The sequence below is a fragment of the Hyperoodon ampullatus genome (genome assembly GCF_949752795.1).
Source record: "Hyperoodon ampullatus genome assembly, chromosome: X".
Lineage (NCBI taxonomy): Eukaryota > Metazoa > Chordata > Mammalia > Artiodactyla > Ziphiidae > Hyperoodon > Hyperoodon ampullatus.
Genome location: NC_136913.1, coordinates 127,958,690 through 127,976,728, shown reverse-complemented (window position 1 = coordinate 127,976,728; position 18,039 = coordinate 127,958,690). Strand labels below are relative to the sequence as shown.

The following is an 18,039-nucleotide window of genomic DNA, read 5'->3' as shown; positions in this document are numbered from 1 at the left end:
CCCGATGCAAGATGCAGGGAGCAAGCGGCTGGGTTCCGAGGGTGCATCACGTTGTGGATTTCATGGCGGCCACCCACACTCCCCACCCCCCACCCCCGGCCCTTGGATCCCAGGGAGAGATGGTGGAGGGGTTCCTGGACTCTTACCAAGGTAACCAGTACTCCCCTAACTCAGATCTCTTTAACAGTCAGTAACAATGTTCTTGGGCTGAAAAAGGTGCACGAATATCCACAGTGGGGGAAATCACGTGCCCGGTCAGCTCGATGGTAAACAGGTTTCTACTCCTTTTTATTCCTTTGGCTGCATTTTCACAGGGTTTGCTTCCAACACTTACCAGGGAGAGTGTCGGGGAAGTTGAGGTGACTTGGGGAGGTGAGGAAAGGGGATGAAGAATCTTCCCTGGCACAGAGATGGATTTCTTTCCCCAGTGGAAAGCCAGCATGTTTTTCTCCTGGCCCCACTGATCATTTCTCATAGTAAATAGCATTTATATACCGCTCGGCAGCTTATAAGGGAATTAGGACGGGCATTATTGTCCTCTTTTACAGACAAGGAAGGGAGATTCAGAAAGATGAAGTTATCTGTCCAAATTACAGAAGTGACAAATGGTGGAGAGAGAACTCACTCCCATGACTCCTATTCTTCATATACCGCAACACCTTAGGATGCCAACAGGCGGAGATGGGAGATACATTTCTCTGCCTTGGCTTTGGTTTCTCCTTTTGGTTTAATCGTGTACTTTGGGAGAGGTCATTGCCACCTTTTGTAGCTCTGTGCTGTCTCCGCGCCATTCTCATGCACCAGTTCACCCCCATTAGTACCATCTCCCACAACTTGCCATCATTCCCAAGTCTCTCCTCATCTCCTCCCCTCCACCCTGCCACTTCTCATCCCCTTGTTATAGGCCACAATCTCCATGACCATGTCCCATCAGCAACGTAGCAGGAGGCAGCAATGAGGCTGACCTGAGATCCCAGAGAACAGAAAGGCAAAGATTGCAGGTAGGATGCTTGAACAGGAAACGTTTCCTAAAGGAGGTGGTGAGTCTCTGTTCAGCCCAGGAAAGAAAGACTCAGAAGGATGCGAGAAGGCGACAGAAGCTTGGTGAGATCAGGAGACTAGCTTGATTAGTGAGGAAGAAGACGAGGTAAGAAATGAGACACTCCCGGAAACAGAAGAGGAATGACTTTAAACAGCTTAAGCAGATTGACTGCTTCATGATTAAAAGGCAGAGAGATAAAGGTTTAAACTCACCCGCAAGATTTCTTCAACACAGCTTGGGTCACTGGGAAGGCTCACCTAAAACAAAATAAACAAAAAAAGAAAATTAACCATAATCTAGTTATTCTCAGAAAAGCATATTGTATAATAATTTACCCTGTAGGAAAAATTGTAAAGGAAGTAAGTATAGCTATACATGTGGGTTTTTTCCCCTATTAAATACAAAGCAGTAAATATCTGCAAATGGCCAATTTTGTTTTCTTTTACTGAAGCAGTAAGACCACAGTACAAGATGCAGAGAGGCCCTGGCTCTGTCACTGATTTGCTCTGGGACACGGAGCCATCCTCCCCTGTCCCCCGAGCTTCACTTTGTTCATCCATCCAAAGAAGGGGCTCGCCTTCCTGATCTTTGAGGCCTCTTCCACTCACTGACGTACTTTACCATGTTATTCATAATCACAGATTTGTAAAAGAGGACCCCTATATGAAACACTTCTGTGATTAATTGAAGTCCCCTTTTAACTCAGGAGTCTGATCAGATGCCTACAGAGAGAATCTCACAAATATACAAGGTGAATGCCCTGAGCTTTTTTCCTCAGTGTGACACCTTCCTAATCAATCACAATTCAAGCAACTAGCAGAACTGTACTGAGTACTGACTCTGCATCTGGCACATGCCCTTTTCTTCAGGAGCTCCATAGTCAGTGAAAGCAAGAAGCCAAATGCCAAAGTGAAACACCAGCTGTAAAGCTGTGCTTCATGAGGGACCTGAGGGTGGGACCACCAGCTGGAGGAAAGTCTACCAGGTGTGATGTCACCTGTGCAGGTACGGGCATCCCCCAAACCTTCCGAACTCTCTCCTTCACACCTTCACCTGCTCCACAGTAGCAATTTGATCACCTCCATTTCCCTCCAGTCCCAGTAGGGAGACCATTTGGTCTCTTTCACTCACTGCCTTGGGAGGTAAAAGGCCCGTCCTGTAAAGAAAGTACTGCTACAGAGGCTATAGGTTCCAGGCCTCTCGCAAGGGCAATTAAGTCCTAATCCCCTAGTTACTCTGATAGATTAAGGTATAAACACAGCTATATTTGAGGAAACGGGGAAGAGAATATGGCCCCAGTTTCCCTCAATCTTAAAAAATACATGTTACAATCATCAGTAAATCTTAAATGAGCATAACAGTCACTACTGTACATACATTAATTTCAGCCAATATTTATTGACTACCTTGACTACCTACTCCATGTAAAAGTCCCTGCTCCAAGCAGCATAAAAACCCTAGTGGGGATTAGAGAGTCAACAACAATGAGGGGGCCATCCAGCCTGGGTTATCCAGTGTGGTTCCAGTGTACACATGTTATTCTGCTGTCATTATGACAGTGTCCCTTTTCACCCTCAAAAATGTCCTGATTCGGACGACAAATTATACAGTCACCCTTCCAAGAACACGAATACTCTAATACTGAGCGGAAAGAACAGTAGAAGGAAAGGCTGACAAATTGCCTGGGCAGACGTGGTAAAGAACCTTAAATACAGGCTCCTGACAGGGAACCACACGTGGTTTGGTCTAGCAGAGGTCATTCATTCATTCATTCAACAAATATTCTTTGAGGGCCAGGGACTGTGCCACCAGGCTTGTGGTCGGCAAAGACACAATGGAAAGAAGCAAAAGGAGACACAGTTTCCTCCCTCATGGAGTTTGTAGACTCAGGAAGAAGGCGGGTGTGAAGAATCACATAGGTAATGGATGACTGTTACCATGGTAAATACTGTAAAGCAGAACATCCCATGGACACCAGTCCTGCAAAATGAAAGGTTCCGTGTGCAAAAAAGTATGGGAAATGCTGCCATCCATCCTCCTCTTGGCAACCCATGATGCAACTTAAAGGCTCTGAGACACCTATGTAATTGGTTTAAAGCAGCATGTTCCCAACTTTCTTGACTATTGATTGTTGGATTTTTAGTTTTCATGTTTTTTTTTTTTTTTCCCAATGAACAATGATCGCCATTCTATAGAATGGGTGTTTGTAGAATATACACTAGGAGAGGCTGGTCTAACATATTACAAGATTACAGAACTCAACTGATTATTCTTAACAGCAAATAAAGTCTCATTCCAAGGACTTCCCTGGTGCCGCAGTGGTTAAGAATCTGCCTGCCAATGCAGGGGACACAGGTTCGAGCCCTGATCCAGAAAGATCCCACATGCCACAGAGCAACTAACCCCGCGAGCCACAACTACTGAGCTCCTGTGCCACAACTACTGAAGCCTGCGTGCCTAGAGCCCGTGCTCCGCAACAAGAGAAGCCACCACAATGAAGAGCAGCCCCCGCTCGCTGCAACTAGAGAAAGCCCGCATGCGGCAACGAAGCCCCAACGCAGCCAAAACTAACTAACTAAATAAAATTTTTTAAAAATCTCATTCCATTGCTCAAGGCTCTAGCAACCGTATTTTCCAAGACAGTTGTTGGACTTCTAACATACACCTTCCCCAAACACAAAGGTCAAAATGATTACAGCCGAGACTTAAATCTTCAGCGTGCTTGTCGCATTGTATCTGTTGGGCTGCCCAACTCTCACGAAAAGGTCTTTGTTTTCCCTTTGCCACACAAACACACAAATGTTAATTTTGAAATAAAAGTGGGAAAAAAGCATCAGCCACGTGCAGACACAGCGAGAACATTTGCCTATGAGTCTCAAGAGTTGGGTGGGAGGCTGATCCTACCCCTTGGAAAAAGGACTTCACAACCTTACCCCTCTGAGTTCCAGTTTGCCCAACTATAAAATAAAATCGAGTAAAATAAAAGGACGATAATAGTAATACCTGCTCCTTTCAAAGCTCACAAGGGTTTCTGTGAGCAGCAAATGAAATAAGGTATGTGAACGCGCTTTGTAACCCGCAAAGCCCCTCATGGTGTGTTGGGTTATTAGCCCCTGCCCTGCTGGTCTCCTCACTGCTTTATTACGAAGGCCAGTCTTCTCGTCTGCACAAGGTAAGATCTGACTCACTCTTGCCAACCGCAAATATCATCTCTACACCTGGTATTATAAATATCCGTTTCCTTATGGGGAAATGCTGTCAAAATAGAAAGAGTTGTGGACTCTGGGGAAGAACTCTGCCGACACGGACAGTCAAATAAATATGCATCCATACCGAGCGTTCAGATTTTTTTTTTCTTTTTAAGAAAATACTGGAATCCAGCATTGACATGGAGTCACCAGTCCCGCAAAGTCATCTAGCCCTGCCCCGCTGCTCTTTTCACCGCAAGACAACTCATTTGAGCCGCAAGTGGTTTTCCCGCCCCCCCCTGCAAGTGCTTTTGAATTAACCAGCGAGCATCTCCTCTGTGCCTAGAACAGTGCTGGGCGAGGGGAGTCGGTGACACAAAGAACCATCAGACTTGGCCTCTTTTCTCTCGGAGTTAAACGTCTAGATGGGACGGGAAAACAAACAATTGAGACCCACTGGGACATACATTGTAAGGTGGTGACAAGGGTAATAGGATCGCATTCATTCGCCCGTCCGCCTATTCATCAGTTGTCCCATTGACTTCTTTAGGCAACAAATCCTGATTGAGCTCACACTGTGCTCAGGATGGTGCCAAGGGGAGGATTTAAAGACACCGAAGACAACATACTTTCTGCCTTCGAGACTCCACGCAAATTGGGGAAGACAAACATTTACAGGGGAAACAGACAATACGGAACAGGAGGTCTGACTTGGGTGTCAGGGGTACCTACCGGGTTCACGGACAGAGCCATGTCCGACAGGAGGTCCCAGCCGCCGAGGTCCCCATCGCAGTCCTCTCCCCATAAGGGGGTGAGAGGCCAAGGATCTGACATGGCCGAGCAGTGCCGGGGCCACCTGAGGCCACTTCAGGCTCAGAGCCCCCTGAGGAACGGCACCCAGGTCACTCACTCTGCGCTCTGGACAGAAGCCGGGCTCAGGCTGGGGCTCAGCCCCCGCTGCCTGGTTGCTCTGTCTGTCTGTCTGTCAGTCTGTCTCTCACAGCCCCGTCCTCTCCCAGGAACTGTGGAGGAGTCACTCGGACAGGTGTGACAGGAGACAGGAGGAGAACTAGTGGTGACACTGGGATTAGAACTGCCGCCTGACGAGTTGCCAAGCTGCCGCTTAATTCCGGAGCCACCTTCGCCTCCCTTTCAATGCACTCTTGAGTATTCAGAGAGTCCACAAAGCGCAAGTTAGCCACTCAGAGCCGGCGATCTCGTGCATCCCCCTCTCCGCCCCCTCCTCCGGGAGCAGAAAGCGAGCTGCACGCCGCCCAGGGAGGCTGTGCTCTCACTCCTGGCCCCAGACAACCCTCTCGGGCTGGGCACGGACGGGGTCCTCTAAGGGCCAGGGAAGGCAGGCGCCCAACGGGCAGGTGCTGAGTTGACAGAGAGCCCTCCCAAGTGCCTACCCTCTCGGCGTGTGACAGTGCAGGCTGCCACCCCATGTAGCCACACGGGGACCACGCGCAGATCATCTGCCTGGTGATATAGACATATCTTAGGAAATAATCAGGGTACCTTTAAATCAGCAAATATTCAATTAACTGCAGCAACAATAAATGAATTGCATAGGATGTTTTAATCATTCTGGAATTAATCAGTTTGGAGCATACTTCTTGGCGATTAGGGTAATAATACAGGATATCAAAAATACCCTGATTGTGGCATTGAGAGACAATGATAGAAAACACAAAGATTCATGTAAAACATTAAAAGAATCATGATCATCACATGGTTAACCCAGTACAGCGAGATGCGTGTCTCTGAGTACATTTTTACTAAGTGATTGCGAGGGAAAAGAGGTCATTTTGTTTTCTAAAATCACCCTGAAGTTTTCCCACAAAACCTGGCCATCTAAGTCCACTATTCTAGGCATGTTTCACCTTGACAAAGACTTCGCCCAGTAAAATTCACAAATTGCAAGTTTAATTGCCAGTGAACGCTTGGATTCTCCTAACAAGTGCAAGTGACACTGAGTGACACATCACTAACACCAAAATCCATGCTACTGGCCCAGTGAAACAATATCCACGACTGACACTGCTGGCAGCTTCCGAACTAATTCCATTTGTATTTTCATTAACAAATTGCCCCATTCATCCCCATGACTGACTGACGAGACAGAGATCCCCTGACACGGCATTACTAACAAAATGAAAACTCAGGTTATGATATTCTAGTAGCAAATGAGTTTTCTGGCTTTTTAAAATGTTTAATTCCCATCAACGGTCATTTGTCCAAACAAGGGGCAGCAGCCTCTGAAGTTCCTATTCGCACTCGCTTTGAGATCTCTTTATTTCCCCTCCCCATGCAGGGAGTCCCCGTTTTCCAACTTGGAAAAGGACAAACCAAGTTCAGGTTAAGATCTTTCTGTCCCTTGCTTCCTGCCTCACCTTAACCTGTCCCTATTCTAGTTTGTGTTCATGAGTCTACGGTTAAATGGGAACAGTTAACATAAACTGCAGACAGAAATCCTCAGGTGATAAAACTTTAATCAAAACAAAGAAGATTTCACAACAGTTACATGGTACAGCCAACCAGCTCAACTTCCCATTTCATTTTAATACAGCAAAAGTCCTGGGTGTCCAAGGAGTTGGTATTTAAAATACTGCTTCCGGCTAACTTTTAAGGGTGTCACATGGTCAAAATTCCCCATGTAAAACAAGCTAATATTCACCATTCACTCTAAGAAAAGAAGCAATAAAAAGTAGAGCATGATAGTCCCCGCTCACTGCAACCAGAGAAAGCCTGTGCGCAGCAACGGAGACCCAACACAGCCAAAAATAAATAAATAAAATAAATAATTTTTTTAAAAGTAGAGCATGAAGATCAAAGGAATATACCACTTGCCATTTTAAGCCAGGTACAGAAAGTGACCCTGTGTCTAGAAGCTTACGTGGAACTAAAACTAAAAAGGAAGACTCAGCGATCACATTTTATTTATTTGAGCAAATCAGTGAGATAATTTACTGTGTTTTCTGGGGGCATAAAGGGGTAGGGGAAAGAGGGGCTTTGAAGCTGGAGAGGCTTGGATTTTAATCCCAGCTCTGATACTTAACTTGCTTTGTGAACTTGGGCAAGACACTTGAACTTCTCTGAGCCTCTGTTTCTCTATCTGTATAAGGGGAATAAAATTCCACTTCGGGGATTGTCGTGAGGTCGAGACGAAGTGAGTCATATAAAAGTACCTTAGCCTGGCAGTGGGTGCATCTGAAGTCTCCATCAGCACCTTTTATTCTAAGTTCCCTCTAAGCCTCTTGGAAAGTTGTCAGCACCCTGAACCTTGGAAGCACTGAGTACGTAGTTTAGTCGCCTTGGAAATTGGCCCCCATGACATCTTGTGAATGTCGCTAATTATGAAATCCTATTCAGGGGCCCAGTGCATAAGGAGTCTCAGGCTGCGGCTCCATCTGGTAGCTCTCACTGAAGGTGACAAAGGAGGCTGGAGATGGGACTTGAGGGGGTAAGACAACAGAGAGCGAAGGGGGGCTGAAGGGGAAGTGTGGGCGATGTGATTCATTATGGGGACAGCTCTCTGCTGATTACATTAGGTATGGGCAATGGCGGAATGCATATGCAGAAAGGCCCATCATCAGCGGAGAGGACCTAATGGCAGATGGAATTTGAAGTGAAGAGTACTTAATTCAGTGGGCTCTGAATAGCCATTAGCTCACTGTTCATTTATTTGGTCTAATAACTAGTTTCTGTAGAAGAGTGAGCTATAAACGGGGGGGGGGAGGGTGAAAGTCTTAAAGAAAAGTAAGGTACACATCTAGAAAGATTACCCTAAGAAACCAAGAGCGCTTCTGGAAGAGGCTGGCTGCCTGACCCACATTCCCCCAGGACGCCCCGCCTCTGGTCACCCAAGCTGCGCCTCCTCTGCCGGCGAGGCTCCCCAGGGCCAGAGCCCCTCCTCCCACATTCTCCAGGCTTCTCGCCCAGATGCCTTAATCCCACTGCTTTCATTCAAGCCGCATCCTCCTCCTTCACTTTGCCGGCCTCACAGACTCCGACCCAACTTGCTTGCCCCTTCCTGCCTGTGCTCTTCTCAGCCTCCTGTCTGCTCTCCATGTCTGCCCTACAACCCAGAGACCTTCCAGCCACGGTCCCTGACTTTTGAAATTCCTAGGCATGCCTACGACTCCTCAGGGCCCACAGGATACCCACTTCTGTCCCATCCAAGTCCTAGCACAGAAACCAAGGACCATTTAAGATTAAAGTCTTCATTCCACGAAATCCCTACTTACTGCACTCCCATTAACATTAATGGCTATCTTGTGTGCAGGTCAATATGTAGTATCCACATCTCAACTTCAATTCTCTACCTCCTACACATGGACCATTTTCTCACTGATGCTAACTGTCAAATCCCGGGTACATTTCCTCTTCTTCTGCGGATGGTTTTGAAATGCATGGGAAACGCAAACTGATTTTTGTACTAACTAATACAAACATGAGGAAAAGAGTTATTTCATGGAGAACTATATTCAATATCCTATGATAAACCATAATGGAAAAGAATATATATTAAGAAAGAATGTATTGATATGTATGACCAAATCACTTTGCTGTACAGCAGAAATTAACACAACACTGTAAATCAACTAGGCTTCAATAGAAAGAAAACATGAGGAAGCAGGCAACTCATATACAACATGTAGCAGACATGTACTATAGGCCTCAGCTATAAAACTAATTTCACACCTTAGTCATCCTAAGATGAAACTGAACCAAAACACCATTTACAGTTTCTTCTGTGAGGAGTCCACATTCCAGATAGCATGGTATATGATGTATCACACATCATGTATTCTAAAGCCACCCCTGAATCCTTAGGAGTGGCTAGGGGGACAGGAGGAAAATCAGGCATGCATGGTGTCCCAGAAACCCAGAGAAGAAAGTGTTTCAAGGAGAAAGCAGCCATTCAGTAAGATAAGGATGCAGAATCGGTTGGGTTCGGCTTGATCCTAGGCCATCTGGGCCATCGGCCACCTTGGACAGAGCTGTCTCAGCGGCATGCTGTGGATGTGAACCTCACCTCACCGGAGTGTGCTGAGGAGAGAGTGGGAGGGGCGGATGCAGGAGGGAATAAACAATTCCCGCTGTGACAGGGAGCAGAGAGTTGGGGTGCTAGGATGTGGTGATGCGGTGTCGAGGTTTTTCTTTGTATTTTAAGAGGGATGGTACTAAGGCATATTTATATACCAATGGGTATAACTCAGTGGAGAGGGGAAAAAACGTATCGCAAAAGAAAAAATGGATGATTGTAAAAGCAAAGTCCTTGAGCAGGAGCGAACAGATTAGGACACAATTGGAGAGGCTGGCCTGAAAGAGGAGCGTGGACCCTTCTGGACACTTCTTCCATTGTAACGGAGGGAAGGCAGAGTGCCTGAGGTACATAAGCAATTGGGTTGGAGAAATTAAAGACGAGAAGATGAGGGGGTACTTGTCCGATTGTATCTATTTTTCTCTATGAAGTATGTGGCAAGGTCATCCGTGGAGAACGGGGCTGGTTATTGAAAACATGCAGAGAAAGGAAAGGTGGAAAAGGTTCTGTTGGAGAACAGGAACAGGGGCAGGCTAGGAAAGTATAATAGAACTCTCTGGCAATATTTAAGGGCGAGAAAGAGCGAGCTACCGTGTGAAACACTGAAGGAGATGCTGTCTACGCCCGCAGTGTGGAGATAAAGGAAGGAGGAGGTAGGGGAAAGGAGACAATCGGAGGCCAAGTAGCCTCTGGCGATTTAGAAGGAGGTGGCACTCTGCCCCCCACTATTAGCTACTGCACTTTCCAACACTGATTAGCTAATTAACCACAGCTCACAGTTCTCCAACTGCTCTAATCTATAAGGGACTTCATTCTGAATGGAACAAGCAGAGCGCCCAGGAGCACAAGTAATGATTTGCTGGGATCCCACAGTGGTGAATCTACTCACATTACCCACAAGTCCGGATGAAGTGAAGCGCGGGGCCTGAGGACGCGTCTCTGGGGGCTAAATGAATTCAACTTTGTCCCTCGGGAAGTAGAGAGCTCCATTAACCCATATCCTCCTGAGAGAGATCATTCCTACAGAGCACTGGAAGGAGTTTCCAAATTGTTTAAAGAAGAGCTGTTTTTAATCACTTAACTATTTTGTCCTTAAGAAAAGTTTTACACATCTACTATGGTAGCAGGAGACATTTTAAAATACGATTATCTTTTATAATACATCTTGGATTGACAACTTCTTCTAAGCATTTATGGTTTCTAAAGATACAAGACTTCCTCACCAGGGGGACAAAAACGAAGTGGGAGTTCAGATTTTTCCGGTAGCTTCTGAAGACACTACCACAGGCATATGATGGGGTCTTACATTACGTGCTGTAACCCCATTTAGAAAATAACCTTTTAAATATGTATCTTTGGCTCCTATGTTCTGAAAATCTTTCAGAGAGGAAAGGTCTTCCCTTGACATTTGCAATCCCTCACCCTAAAGAAACTCCTTCCGTCTTCTTCTAAATACATAGCTAATGATTTAAATGTCTGCTTTAAAACAAGAAACCCAGATTTCAGTTTGATTTTGCTCTATAGCTACATTTTCCCTAAAGCAACGTCAGTGGAATAGACTTTACAAATTGTACCCATACATGTCCTCAATAAAAAAGTGACAACAGAATACACTTGATAGAAAGTGTCTCCTCTTCAGACTAACCTCTAACGAACTTGGCGCCTTCTTGACTCTCTAAATCCTGCACTTAGGATTGTCTTAATTGCCAGTGGTTGACACCGTGATGCCACAGAAAGAGACCTACAGTTGCTCTTCTCTGACGGTGATGATCTGAGAGAACAAGCCCTGTGCACGGGAAGTGAATCCTCACCAGCTTCCCTATTATTTATAACTCTAATTAAAACACTTTTATCTATTAATGCCAAGTGACACTACTAAATATATTCAGGGAAGTTCACATTTTTTCTAGACTTCTGGAATCTCTCAGATCTGCGCCCACTTACATGTGGTTTAACTGCTCACTAAAATGAAACGATAGCTAAGAATAACTCCCTTCCATTAGATTTATAAATCTCATTAATTAATTCTACATCTCCAATGGTGGAGAGACCAAACTCAACTGCAAGATCTAATTAAAGAGAAGTAAAAAAAAATGTTAAGAAACAACACTGAGATTGAAACACAGAAGTAACTGTTTAGCCTCAAATTAATGAGGCGCTATGCTAAGCAAGCATGTCCATTAATCCCTAATGAGGATTTTAAACACATTAAAACTTCCTAATACAAAATGTTTGCCTTCCTTTTATCCAATAACAAATAAGCCAATAATTTTCTGGCTCTAAATGACACTGTTAACTGTCACGGCATGTTTTATTTGACAAACCCTCCATTCAAATACTGTAAAACCAATTAATTTGCCTGCTGTGAAATGTGTTTCTTGCTAGCTTTTATGTGATTTTTTTTCTTCTCAAAGGAATGTAAATAGGAGGTCAATGTAGGTGCCTGGTTTTGCTTAAAAAATATGCCACAGTAGCTATAGGTTGTCTCTCCTGTTTGCAATTCAAATGAGTTGAAAGACAACCTTCATTTTCAGGTCACAATCACAGACTGGTTTCCTGATAAGGAAACCGTGTCAGAGTAATAGTTTGATTACCATGAAGAGGATGTCATATGTGAGAATGGAGAGTTTGCAAAATTACCACTTTGTTCGATTATAAATAATGCTTCACGACCCTGGCCCTTACCGACCTGGCACGGTTACCTATCTCCTGCTTCATCCAGCCCTCCCCCAAATGCACCTGCGTGTGTGCCCAGGAAATCGCTCTCTAAAATTGGAGTGTATTCCTGATGCTTTTATTTGAAAACACCACAATTTGTTACACTTTTTTGTTGGCAGAAAAATCAATAGAACAAACACAAGAAGTTCCTGTTTCTTAAACTTCCCCTGGGCCTTACTTACTATCTCCAGTTAGCTTGAGAGATGGCCCGAGGACCCTTTCTGCCCAGCATTTATGGAACACTCTGAAACATTTGGCTCATAGAAGGGTATGGCACTTTTCCAGGAAATCACTCCGCAAACACAGACCCTTGACACCGTGTCATAAAGAAAGGGTCTGTGACATTGTGTGGGCCCGTTCTGTGGAGCGTCTTGAGCCCACTGCCTCGTACACTGAAGACCAGAGAGGGAAGGATATATGGTGTCCCATGGTTTATGGAACCTAACAGTTTACGCCAATTAACATGAAGAGCGTATGCAGGACACCAACGATCCTAGCTTGTCTCTCATCCACATGAAAACCAGGGACTGATTATTTCTTAGCTTTGAAAGTAAGCAAGACAAACAGACACCTGGCAGGTGCTTATAATTCCAGGTACAATGACAACACCTTACTGATACAAATAAAATACATCCAGGGAAATAACCACACTTACTCCTGACCGGGATCAATGTCTTGGGGTATTTCCAAACTTGGTGCTTGGAAAATCTGTTCACGTTAAGAAACTTGTCCCAAATGGAAAATATACATTGCACCCCTATGCACAGTACAGTGCACTAGGCATTATGGGAAATTCAGTAGATGATAAAGAATAAATGTCCACAAGGGACATCTACTTAAGAGTAGACAGGACCTATATACCAAAAATGAGTAATGACAGTACAAGTTAGCACATATTTTCTGATCCCTGAATCAGGCACATGGACAGAAGGAGGATTTTACTTTGGGGATGACATGACTTAGATGGCCAAATATGGGAATGTCCAGACTATCTAATATGGGGAGAACGAAAGTGATTATTTCAAATCAGCACTCTCCTAGAAATCCCAGACTGTGTAGTGACACTACTTTTAAGAGACAGATGAATGGCTTTCACAATAACTGTAATAGGAAGTCACAGATGAAAAAAACTGTCCACGGCTCTGGAGTGATCATGCAAGGAAGTGGGACTTGACCTTAATTTTGAATAAGAGAAAAGATTCATATAGGTAGTGACTATGGCACTGTATGACTTTGGGCAAATCACAGTTTCTCTAGCTATAAAACCAACGGGTTGGCCTAGGATCTAGTCTCTAAAGCAACTCCAATCTGTTAAAATGAGTCTATCAATCTGTGGTCCAAAGCAAATTAATTTCAAAACTTGAACTTGTGTTCACCAGCTGATCTCTAATGAAAAGAAGTCTCCAATCAAAAATGAAAAGCTATAAATTTCACAGGTACAGAGCCTGCATGATCTACAGAAGTAAAAATGTCAAGCCATCCTGGCAAATATTTTCAAAATGGCAGCAGGCAACATGCTTTAGGACTTCAGTGGAAACATTAAAATGTGCACAGCTCCATTTTTCATATTAGGGAGACCACTATGACAATTAGATGTCATTCTCAAAAATAACAAGTTGGCCACAAAGACAGAGTGCCTCAATCATGTGAGGGCTTCTCGTTAAGTTAGAAGTTCTCGCTAAATGGTAGTGAAAATATAACCGGTACTTGGCTAAAAGTCCATACACTTGAAGCCAAAGCATGTAGGAATGGCTCTGTTTGAAAAGATTTTGAAAAAACCCATAATAGCTCCTACATCTTCCGTTTTTAGTCAAGATTTGGGAATGTACTGAGACCACCAGACATCAAGTGTGCTTGCGACCTTTTCAACTGTCAGACCAGATAGATTTTTATCTTATGTGAATCAACCCAAAGCCTCAAAGGTGCAGTGCCAGAGCGTGAATCCATTTCACTAGACAGTCATTGAAAGTATAATTCAAAGTTCAACTTACTTTCGCATTTTCTACCACAATACTTTTGGCAGCCCAGGGCAGAAAGTCAAAACCTGGTTTCCAGTGGAGACCACTTCCAGTGGTTTCTAAATGTTGGCAGCAAGAATTCCTTCTTGTCAAAGAGATCAGCAGTCACTGGCTTTCGTTAATTTAGTTTCAATGACTGCTGCTCGCTCTCAGGAAGCCTTTCTTTACCTAAGGATGTTGACCTGCTGTTGGACCCCATCAGAAACAGACACGAAGAGACACTGATATATTAGGAGATTGGGAGATTCCCTCCAGTGGCCTTCATAGACTCCACAGCTTCCATTTATTCTCACGGAGGCCATGAGCACAAAAAACAAGATTTGTAGCGAAGACATAGAGCTGGAATCTATAAAAGCTACCAACACAAGATGAATAAACCCAGCGATATATATTACACTATAAAGTGTTATCTGAAGATCTTTAGAATCAGTCTGAAGGTCTTTCTTCATTCAAATGAATTATCATAAAGAAGAGGGACTTTTTACATCTAAAATGATATACCAATTTAGATGACGTGATTACACATACTTAGTGTGCCTTTAGTTGGGTACCCAAAAGGCTCTGGGCTGAGGGCTGGCTGTAAATAAACATTTATTATGATCACACTGATCTTGAAATTATCTAGCTGAGCACTTAGGTATACTCCTAAAATGCATTTCATTAATTTCTAAATGTTTTGTCTTTGTTTTACAATATGTGCTCAAAAGGAAAGCAAGACACCTTATCAGGGTGCTACAAGGCTTTTAGGCAGCATCTAACATCTATTTTGTCAAGATAAGCTTTGCAATTAGCATTTTCAAGATTCTCAGTTTCTCATCTCTATAAATGATAATCTAACCCCCAGGGACATCTCCTTAATCCTTAATGTGAAGATATTAACCCCTTAATTCAAAACTCTAAGAACAGCACCCTGGTGGCATATGAAAACAAAAGGGAATGAGGCCATTTATATGAGGGCAATATTAAGAATATGGTCTCCTGTTATTGCTACTAAGACCAAGGCTCAGATACATAAATCCTCAGAAGTTTCGTCCTTGCTGGGCTACAAAGTGCTTTCACATCCTCTCTGCTCCCCACCTGCCACCCTGTATCATTTGTTCCTCATGACTGCCCTGTAAAGTAGGCAAAGAAGATAAAATAAGCTTCATTATAAAGATGAAAAAAATCTGGGCCTTCAACAGGTTACATGACTTGTCTGAGGTTTTATGGCCACTTAGCGGTGAAGACTAGCCCCTAGGTTTTCAGCTACCCAATCCAGTGTGTCTTTTGCTATTTCATGCTCCTGGTCTATAAACATGGACTTAAGAGTGCCCACTAAAGCCTGAGGAATTCAGAAGCCAAGTTCATGAACTGCAGTGAAGGTTCCCCCCTAAGATGAGAGGATACTTATCTCCGTTATAGGGCAAATAATGTTATCCCCAATTCCAAACTGACTACCAACCGACAAGGCCAAAAAACCCTGATGGCCTGTAATGAGACCTACAAAATCACACACTGAAAAGTTAAGGGAAGAAGAAGAGCATCTTGAAGGAACGTCACCTGTAGCATCATGACTCAGAGTCTGGGCACTGAAGACCACCTGCTATGTCACTGGTAGACCAGCTCCTTCCTCCGGCCAGGCCTCCACAGATGCTAAGCACTGAGAACTCAGGTTCAACACCGAGGTCAGCACCTTGCTACTCAGATACTTGACTGTCCTTTAGCTTTAGTTCTTGGCCATTTTAAAGCCAACTGAAGGAACTTCCTACAGGTTCGTTGGCTGTCCAAATATGCCAAGAAAACTGGCCTCCCACGAACACCTGAAGTCAGTGTTGATTTGAGGAGTCATGAACTGGTGGGGAAATGAGCTACCAGCGCCAGCCTCTCCAGTTGTGTCCTAATCTGTTCGCTCCTGCTCAAGGACTTTGCTTTTACAATCATCCATTTTTTCTTTTGCGATACGTTTTTTTTTCCCTCCCCACTGAGTTATACCCATTGGTATATGAATATGCCTTAGTACCATCCCTCTTAAAATACAAAGAAAAGCCTCGACAACACATCACTACATCCTATCACCCCACCTCTCTGCTCCGTCACAGCGGGAATTGTTTATTCCCTCCTGCATCCGCCCCTCCCACTGTCTCCTCAGCACACTCCGGTGAAGTGAGGTTCATATCCATGGCATGCCGCTGAAACAGCTCTGTCCAAGGTGGCCGATGGCCCAGATGGCCTAGGATCGGCCGAACCCAACCGATTCTGCATCATTATCTTACTGAATGGCTGCTTTCTCCTTGAAGCCCAACATACTCTTCCCCTTTTATTGTTCCATTCAAGGAATGGGGAAACAGCCAAATCGAGCTGGCAAGGGCAACCCTTCCATCCTGAGAAATCTGGTTACTGAGAGTAAGATGGTCACTCTGAAAAAGGACTGCCCCTGACAGCCATTACAGGTAGATAGAAGCCTTTGGCCCAGAGCATTAAAGCTCTGACTGTGATCTATTAAAATTGCTGAAGGGCAGAGAGGAGAGGGACCAGGTAAGAAATGAAATAACTCTATGATAAATGTGTCATCTGTTCCATGCAAAGCTAATGCTACTGGTTCCTTCTCAATGGAACACTTTTCAGTTGCTTGTCCAGTAATGGATACATTCATCTCCTGATAGACTCTTGACAGAGAAAGGGCCCTAGAGGCTATATACTCCAACTTCTAACGTGCAGCCCATTTTAAAGGAAGGGGACAAAAGAAGTGCAGAGAGGTGAAATGATTTGCACAAGGTCACAAAGCCATGTGAATGGAGGGCCTGGGACGAAACTCTGGTCCATCGGGCTGAAAAAGCCAAGTTTTTGTAGCCTTGGCTTTACCACTGCTTACATAGCTCCTATGACAGGGGACTCATTATTTCCTGATTCCATTTCATTTAAATCAATTTATTTCAATTTAATGAAGCAACTCAAGAAACTCTGAGTTCCTTCTACTGGAAGATCAAATAGATCTATCCACACGGTACCCTCTATATTCTGTTGGGCAGTGAGGACAGGGCAATTGGGCCTTACCTTACCTCTGAAAACAGTATCTAAGTGGAGCAGCTCTTCAAAGAAGTTTAAATAGTGTGAAGACATGGTGATTATTAAGACTGTGATGAAAATATTATATGTCCAAGAAAGCAGTGGGCAACAAGAAGAGAAGACACAGGGCTTCCCTGGTGGCGCAGTGGTTGAGAGTCTGCCTGCCAATGCAGGGGACACGGGTTCGCGCCTCGGTCTGGGAAGATCCCACATGCCGCGGAGCGGCTGGGCCCGTGAGCCATGGCCGCTGAGCCTGTGTGTCCAGAGCCTGTGCTCCGCAACAGGAGAGGCCACAGCAGTGAGAGGCCCACATACCACAAAAAAAAAAAAAAAGAAGAAGAGAAGACACAGAAAAGGGAAGTGAAATCTGGCACTTTTTGATATGCTTGCTCTGCAGGCATCCAGCAGTGCAGACCTCACCCTCCCCTACCATCATCACCAAAGGCTGGATCATCAGAAAGTCAGAATCCATCTTTGCCTTGAGCCAGTTATGGTAGGCAATAGACTGGATGGAGCTCCTACTTAGATTCTTTGGCTGTAGAGCACGGTGAGGTTCCCTGGGGTTATGGGTCATGGTCATTGCCTTGGCTGCCATAGCACCATGTTCAGTCTAAACAACTGAGCCAATCAAAGCAAGGAGACAAGGAAATACAAAGCTAGCAAATAGGAAGCATTGAGAAGACAAGGTTGGATGAACAAACCCGTTTTGTAAATTATGATTTAAGTGCAGAAAATAACAGTAATTGTTCATTTCTGGAGAGACATGCATTGGAGCAGCTGCAAGTGCCCCCACTACCGTAAATGAGCCATCCCCGACTCCTCTCTAAGGATGTTTATTTCAAAAGTGAAATTTGCCACACTGAGTGGTATTTCTGGAAGGTTAGTCAGTCTCTTGTCTCCTTCCTTCCTTTTCCTTGTCTACCCACTTTCACTAATGCAGTCCTGACACCCAGCCCTTAAATGGAAGAGCCACCCCAC

At 44.5% G+C, this 18,039-nt stretch overlaps 1 protein-coding gene across 3 annotated transcripts in view; it reads right to left on the bottom strand.

Moving 5' to 3' along the window:
- The window catches only part of AFF2 (ALF transcription elongation factor 2), a gene marked incomplete at both ends in the record, with an annotated part of 497,311 nt that overhangs the window by 199,645 nt on the left and 279,627 nt on the right, over positions 1–18,039 (bottom strand). For all 3 annotated transcript variants that reach the window (XM_079727720.1, XM_079727719.1, XM_079727721.1), the window contains one exon: positions 1,255–1,299. In XM_079727720.1, the coding sequence (XP_079583846.1) occupies positions 1,255–1,299 (45 nt within the window). The remainder of the gene's footprint in view (positions 1–1,254; positions 1,300–18,039) is intronic.